Source organism: Poecilia latipinna, unplaced genomic scaffold, assembly GCF_001443285.1.
Source record: "Poecilia latipinna isolate Pla-1442-1.1 unplaced genomic scaffold, P_latipinna-1.0 Scaffold476, whole genome shotgun sequence".
In the NCBI taxonomy this organism is placed as follows: Eukaryota; Metazoa; Chordata; class Actinopteri; order Cyprinodontiformes; family Poeciliidae; genus Poecilia; species Poecilia latipinna.
In genome coordinates, this window is record NW_015113092.1 from 336,257 (window position 1) to 344,206 (window position 7,950).

Genomic DNA, 7,950 nt, shown 5'->3' on the forward strand with positions numbered 1-7,950 from the left:
TGTCACCTACAGAAGTAATAATTTGTTAGAGCACTAGCCAAGTTGCCTTAATAGAAAATTTCCAAAGAACTTTGCTTGTTTTAAAATATAAAAAGTTTGAACACAGACTTTCTTGGACTTTCTTTAAAATATCATGTTGTAAAAAGTCACAACTAAATATGTTTTTCAGTCAATGATTTCAACCTGTTTACTATTTATTGTCTTCCATTACTTTGTCTTCTAATCACTAAATGAGTCACGACTTCCTCAGTAATGTTGATATTTATTGCGAGCTTTTATTATGAAGGCCAATCCGACCAGAAAACTAACGGCCGGAAGTGATCTTCGACTGTCAACAGAAGCTACGAGGGCAAGTTCAGTTTCCTTTTTTCCCTTCCGTGTATGAAGTTACTTCGTTGAGAATGTCCTACGAGTATAATAGCTTCTGTTAAAAGTCATTATTCTTCTCTGTTGTGGTTTTCGTGTTTTCTTAAATTCTTTTTAGCTGAACGTCCTCTCGGAAGTAGCACTGTTAGCTTAGCTCTTTAGCTGGAGGCAGACAGGAGCACAACGAGTCAGAGACACTTTGATGAAGAACTATTTCTGGTGGACTTTAAGGAGATAAAATATTCTTCTGCGATTGTATGAAAACATAGGAAGTCCATATTGCTGGAGAAAGGAAAGGACGATGGAGGAGCCACCAGATGGTGAGCAGACGCACTCTCAGCTTTATGGTTTATATGTTTTACATCTTTCCATAACTGTAGCATTTTAGGAACAGTGTATTTGTTTCCAATGATTATTTCACACCTTCAAGTACAAACTAACGTTTATTAAATTAGAATGTAACAAAACAAACGGGAAAAAAATATGTTGAGCAAGTCTGTGAACATTGTCCAACAATCACTGATTTATTTACATACAACCAAATTTAAGCAAAATGCTTCACAATTTTTCTAGACAGTAATCAGTTTGAGTATAATATTTATGGTATTTTACACACTTGATAGCATTATAACATTATTATCTTAAAGAAATTGCGATGATAATGTATAATCTGATTTCATTTAAAACAAAAGCAGTAATTGTTTCTACAGCTTCTAAAATAAAATGAATCCTGACAGTTATGGTAATGTCTTCTTTTTACATGATTTTTTCTTAATTTATTTTTGCAATAACACACAAAAAAGTTATAGCAAAAATACATGCTGGAGTTAGCAGTAGTTTATTTGACAGAATATTATCATTTTTCCTGTCAGCTCTTTTTTAAGATAAAAACATACCACAACCTAATGTTCTCTGGTTGATTTGTTGAGGTTATTTTAACAGACATAATGATTGTAGCTGGCAGAGTGAAGGTTTGAAACATAGTTGCCCTGTTAAGATTGCTTTGCAGCTCCTTTAGTCATAAAAAAAATAAAAATTATTTATCTTAATTTTAGGCCTTTAAAATGTTTGAAGTTGCATAAAAAATATCCAACAAAGGAGCAAAAATGACTAGCACCCATTATGCTCTTTATGTAAATAAATAGAAAAAGTTGTATTAAAACAGTGGCAAACACACAATGTGCATTTTAGTTCCCAGGGTATCACTTAAGGCCTTTGGACACACATAATGTTATATTTTTTTTATGCTTTAAAAGTGACAGAATGCTGGTTAATACAGTAAAAATTAAAACAAACTGCCACATTATACCTATTACTTATAAAATCAGTTTTACTTTATTTTTTACCCAAATTCAGCAAAAGTTTGTCTGATCTTCACTGTGGATCTTTAGTAGCACTAGTTTCTGAAGGAGAACACTCTAGAACTTCAGCCATTATGTTACAACAAAACTAAGCCTAAACATATGAGGCTTTATAATTTATTTACAATGACTCTGAACAGTTTTAAAGAGTCTACCCTGCCTTATCATGCTGTTGTGGTGATCAGATTTCCCCCCAACAGTTTAGTAGATTTATTTTTAGTTTTTATTCTCAAATTCTGACAATAAACACAGTTTTCATTTGATATGAAAACTGACATAACTTGTTTGTGTTTCCTGCAGATGTCCAACAAGTGTTGGTGGTCAAAGAGGAGCTGGTTGTTGAGGAGGACGACTGGAGTCCCAGACCAGACCAGGAGGACCAGAATCCTCCTCAGATTAAAGAGGAAGAGGAGGAGAATGAGATCAAAGAGTTAACTTTCAGTCCTGTTCATGTGAAGAGTGAAGATGATGAAGAGAAACCTCAGCTCTCAGAACTTCTTCCCAGTCAGACTGAGGGGAACAGAGACTCTGAGGAATCAGATGCTGACAAAACTTCAAACTGTTCTTCAGAGACGGACGTCAGTGATGGAAACTGGGAGGAAAGTGAATCTCAGTCAGGTTTAAACTCTGTGAAAACTGATGCTTTTCCTGTTGTTGATAGAAAATGTGGCAAAAGTAAAAAGTTACACATCTGTCCCGACTGCGGTAAAACATTCAGAAGCAGGCAAGGTTTGTTAGGACACCACAGAATACACACTGGAGAAAATCCTTTCAGCTGCTCCATCTGTAACAAAACTTTTTCTTCGAAAGGAAACTTGCAAAAACACTCAAAGGTCCACACAGGGGAAAGACCGTTCAAATGTTCTGTCTGTGGTACAGCTCTTAAAAGTAAAAATGCATTAATTGAACACACAAGAATCCACACTGGGGAGAAGCCGTTTAGATGCTCCGTCTGCGGCCGAAGCTTTAGTTTCAGGTCGTATTTAACTGTTCACATGAAGTGTCACTCTGAGGAAAAACCTTACAGCTGTTCTCTCTGTACAGCAGCTTTCAAAAGGAAAAACGTCTTATTGGCCCATGTAAAAACTCACACTGGAGAGAAGCCTTACAGCTGCTCGGTCTGTGGGAAGAACTTTGCCCACTGTGTAAGTCTAACCTGTCATATGAGAAGTCACACAGGAGAGAGACCTTATAGCTGCTCTGTTTGTAAGGCGACATTCAAGTGGAAAAATACATTCACACATCATATAAAAATCCATACTGATGAGTAACTTTTCAGCTGCCAAGACTCCGGTCAAAACTTAAGAGATAAGAATGACTGTACACCAGTCCTCAGTTCCAGACCTTGAGGAACTTGGTTCAACACACCTCAATTAAATGACTATTAAAGTATATTTTGTTTTTGAACTATCAAAATAAACATGTAAGCATGTATTTAGAGGACGTCTCAAATAGTCACAGGTGGTTTTGGTCCCTAAGAAAAATCGTTTTCCACAGTATTGGAATGATTTGTATTGAGTGTTGATGGGGTTCAACTCTTGTTACCTGGATATGAACTGGACCTTTTGTGTTGTAAAGTGCCTTGAGATTACATTTGTAAACTGGTGCCAAATTAAATTGATTCCTGTACAGTAGACGATTGGTGGAAAGTAATGTTTTTTCTTGATGAATCCTCATAATCGTTTGGGGACTTCTAGGTAGTTTTGTTGTGATGATAATCCCAGCATTCTGATACAATCCTCTATTAAACTGATTATCTATGCCTTCAGAGGACAAGAAGCTGGACAGAAATACAGATGTGAACATATTTTGATAGGAGTTATTAAATTGGGACTGATGGAAATTAGCTTTTTGATAGATCTGGTATATTTATGACAACATTTTACATTAATTAATGTGCTTTGCCAATTTAAATAAAATCAATCTATTATTGGTTGATATATTGAATCAATCAATCAATATATATTGAGGCATTTAAGAGTCCAATCCAGCTATTACAAGTGACTCTTAGACATATTGGAGTGTAAAATATAAGTATTATTAACCACTAAGATAAAGAATTTGACTAAAATACAATTGGCAATATTTTTAGATATTAAAAAAAAGTATCCTTATTGGTAAGGTTACATTTGTGGCAATGACTGTCAGATTTTTTTTAATGTAAAATATTAAAAGTATTTCTTTGGAGGTTGGAGGGTAATCTCTTTCTCTCTTTTTTTTTATTAAAACAGAAAACTAAGTTTGATTTTACATTTTATCTCTATGAATCTCCATTGTTGTGAAAATGTTTGTGTTTCTTCCATTCCAGCAGGTGGCGGTAATGCATTCTACAGCTTTTTTGCAAAAATCAAATACAATCAAGAAGAGGAAGAACGTAAAACTTCCGTTTTGAGTCGGCTTTCCAACGTGAATCTTGTAAAAGTATCTTTAACCCTGTTTGTACGGTTTTTTAGGGTTTTCATTTTGTTTTTGCTGAATTTTCGTCTTGGCTCAACCAAAGCTCCGAGTTTTTGCTGCTAGTTTAGTCTGCCAGCTGGAAGCACATCAACCACTGAGGAGCACAGCAAAAATGGCTTCGCAGTTTAATGGTAATTATCGTCTTTTACATCCGTTTTAAAAACATGAATCAGTTAAAATACCATGATATGCATAAAACCACGAGTTAAAATTTTTTCTGCACCTTAATGTGACATAAATTCTGTACAAGTAAGTTTGAAAACAAGCATTTTGTGAGAGAAATGTGTACACCCTTAAACCATATGGAAACATTTTTTGATTTTATTTCAGCATTCAGTCTTTGGTTTGGAACCTAGCACTGTTTTCAAGAGATATAATGACATAATAATGCAAGACCAAGTGTTAGATGATACCATTTAGTCCTGTTCCTGTGAAAAGTGAAGATGAGGGAGAGAAACCTCAGCTCCCAGAACTGCATCATAACCAGACTGAGAAGAAAATGGAGACTATAAAACCCGACCCAGATGAATGTCTAGAATCAGATGATCAAGATGAAACTTCTCATTCTTCTCCAGAGTCTTCAGGAACAGACGACAGTGATGGAAACTGGGAGGAGAGCAGTGAAGCTCAGACAGGTTTCAGGTCTGGGAAGAAAAACACCAATCCAGTTGACAAGAAAGGTCAAAAGTTACACCGCTGCTCTGAGTGTGGGAAGACATTCAGCCAGAGACCATATTTGTTTGAACACAAAAGAATCCACACTGGAGAAAAACCTTTCAGTTGTTCCATCTGTGACAAAACCTTTACATGGAATCGCGCTTTGTCACAACACATGAAGACACACAGTGAAGAGAAACCTTTCAGCTGCTCCGTCTGTAGCAGTGGTGTTTTGACAAAAGTTTATTTTAAAAAAACACACATGGCAGTTCACAGTCGGCATAGACCTTTCAGATGTTCTGTCTGTAACGCAGCTTTTAAATGCAAGAAGGATTCAGTGCGACATATGACAATCCACACTGTAGAGAGACCTTACAGCTGCTCTGTTTGTAAGAAAGCTTTCAAGAGGAGACAGACTGTAGTAGAACACACAAAGACCCACTTTGAAGAGAAATCTTACAGCTGCTTGGTCTGTAAGGCAGCGTTCAAGTGGAAAACCACATTCGTGAAGCATAAAAGAATTGATACGCATGAATAACCCTCCAGTTACACGAACTGCGGTTGATGTTTGAGCCACTTTCACAAGCACATTAAGGGTATATTCAAAGTAAGGCTGTAAAAATTCATTGAATGATTCAAGATCCTTGATTATTAAAATTCCTCAAAGCAAATTATCTGCCTTGAAGCTTTATTAAATAATGTCATTGTTTGCACCATGTGTTCCGGCTGGATGATTGTTTGTGTTGCGCAACACAGTCTCACTTCCACCAATGTATTGTTAATGAGTGCTAAGTGCTTTTACGTATGGAATAATATGTACGGAATAATCGTTTTATTTTCCTGTCCACTCCTCACATTCTGTCTGTTGCATCTCAGGATATTTCAGTGATTGATGAAAATGTCTGGGTCCAAACAGAATTTATCAGCATTACTGATATATTTTAGTTTTGGACTGACAAACACAGAAGGCAGAAATGTCATATATTCTGGATTTCAGACAGACAAGCCACAAACATTTTCGTCTAGTTTTGTTTCAACAACATAAATTCAGACTTTCAAATTAAAAAATACCTTATTGATCTCGAAGGGAAATTTAATATCCGTCTCAGTCATGTCTCAGTCATCAAAGACCCATGTTATTTTTGTCTTTGTTTCATTATTGTTATAAAAAAAAAAGGTCATCATCAAAATAATTTCTTTCATTGTCAGTGAACCGCGGCAAAGTGGGTGGATGTATGCAGGTGGACTGGAGACGCATTTAGATCGAGGGAAAGCAGCAGGGCTGCAGCTGTACTGAAGTTTGTTTGAAGTTTGTACCTTTCTGGTTGTAACATAATGAACCTGCTGTTTAATTATTTTTATTACCAGATTGAATGCAATTTCAAATTGTAATTTTCTCAACGAACTTGAATGATTGTGTAACCTTTGGCTATTATTGGATGTGCATTGAGACCTATGCATCGATGCTGTCAGAACCCAATAATATCCAGTTATTTCTATGCTGTACTTTTGTTTACATGGGATAACAGAGCTCTCATTTACTCAGATTATCTAAATCCACCACTTTGTAACCAACAACACTGCATAATTTACTGTAGATGTATTATTGTTGCAATGCCATTGTGATACTATTACAAAAAGAACTGTTTTAATTGAAACATTTGTTCTGTCATGTTTTCTTACTCAGCTCCTCTCTCCTCAAGCAACAGACAGATCTTCTCTTTGTCCATTAAAATATTTTTTTCAGGAGATAAACGTTTAGGAGATGATCTATCTGAGGTGCTTTTTTTATTTACAGAATCAGTAAACTTGGTTTTTTTGGATTTGCACCAATTCTAAATCCCAGTTTGATACTTTTTGTATCAGCATTGTAAAGAGAAAAACAAATGACTGTTGGTAAGATTAAAGCATGTTTTTAGGCAGAGGGAGAGCTTGTTCACTTTTATGAATTTGGTTTCTTCTTATTTATAAACTACCAACATCTTAAATGGAAGTAGACTTGGAACGATTCACAAAATAAATTAGATTGGCTGTTTATCAATGTTTTGAGGTCAGAGTTTTTTATTTTGCCCATTTTCTCTCCCAGTTTTTCAACACACCAGAGACTCAACTGATCACTAAGCAAAGACATATTGGTAGTTCTAAATGAAGAAATAAACTACAGAAACTTTGAGGGAATTTGACATTAAGCATGTCAATAATCTGAGGTAAAAGATGAGTATTTTCTTCATGAAATGTGAGACGACGCTAATATTAACAGGCTTTTTTATTTACTCATAGATTTAAGACAGTAAAATCATGTTTACAATGTAAAATTACATTTAAAAAAGAGTTGGCAAATATTGTTACATATACACGCTGTATTTTTGTGCCACTCCGGTGTCTTTCCATAAAGTTTTATAACATCTGGATTGTCATGAAGAGGAAGTGCAAAGTTGAAATCCCACCACCATCACAGCAGCATAAATATGTTTACATTTTGATAAAGCCTTGTTCACTCATAGCCAGGTCTTTATAAAAACAAATACCTCCACCACGTCATTTAAAAATATCGTACACACAGGATCAGTTTCAGAAAAGTTTTCATTCACATGAACCTACAACATGCCAAACCTGTAGGGGGCAGCGTAGCGCTAAGCTAAACCCTGTCAGCCAATCAGATTGCTTCAAAACAACCCTGACTTCCTGCTAGGAATTAAACCTGGACAAAGCTACTTTTAAATAGACATTTACAATATAAAGTTAAAATAATGCTGGCTGGGAATCACATCAAAGAAAGTATGTTGATATGTTGGTGAATTATTTGACTGTAAAGGCCATAAATCTTTATTTTCTCTTTCTGACACGCAAACACAAATATGGAGTTTTCTCAAACTTCATTTGACATAATGTATTAATTTTCCCAGGTATCTGGCTCTGTGTGGACCAGACCTACAAACATGAACAAACATTAGTTATGACTTTTATCCTGTTTGCTTTTTTACAGTGTTGGTTTATAAATAGCAGAGACCTGAGCTGTTTCTGCATCGTTTACACCAATATCTCCTCTCTTTAGTGTCTCTACTACAAACATACAACACATATTTGTAGTTTGCTTGATGAAACTTTT

General features: G+C 35.5%; 1 protein-coding gene and 1 long non-coding RNA gene across 2 annotated transcripts; both read left to right on the forward strand.

Moving 5' to 3' along the window:
- Positions 1 to 355: 355 nt before the first annotated feature.
- LOC106951862 (gastrula zinc finger protein XlCGF8.2DB-like) lies at positions 356 to 3,361 on the forward strand. Its single transcript, XM_015039591.1, has 2 exons — positions 356 to 713; positions 2,028 to 3,361. The coding sequence occupies exons 1-2, from the start codon at positions 668 to 670 to the stop codon at positions 2,996 to 2,998; spliced, it is 1,017 nt and encodes a 338-aa protein (XP_014895077.1). The 5' UTR covers positions 356 to 667; the 3' UTR covers positions 2,999 to 3,361.
- A 664-nt stretch (positions 3,362 to 4,025) lies between these two features.
- On the forward strand, positions 4,026 to 6,494 carry LOC106951864 (uncharacterized). The gene is made up of 2 exons (XR_001425882.1): positions 4,026 to 4,315; positions 4,760 to 6,494. It is a non-coding gene; the product is annotated as an uncharacterized LOC106951864 (long non-coding RNA).
- Positions 6,495 to 7,950: the final 1,456 nt, after the last annotated feature.

Coding starts and splice junctions, on each gene's coding strand:
- LOC106951862 (XM_015039591.1), top strand. CDS start 668: ATGGAGGAGCCACCAGATGGTGAGCAGACGCACTCTCAGCTTTATG. Junction 714..2,027: donor GACGCACTCTCAGCTTTATG/GTTTATATGTTT, acceptor TGTTTCCTGCAG/ATGTCCAACAAGTGTTGGTG.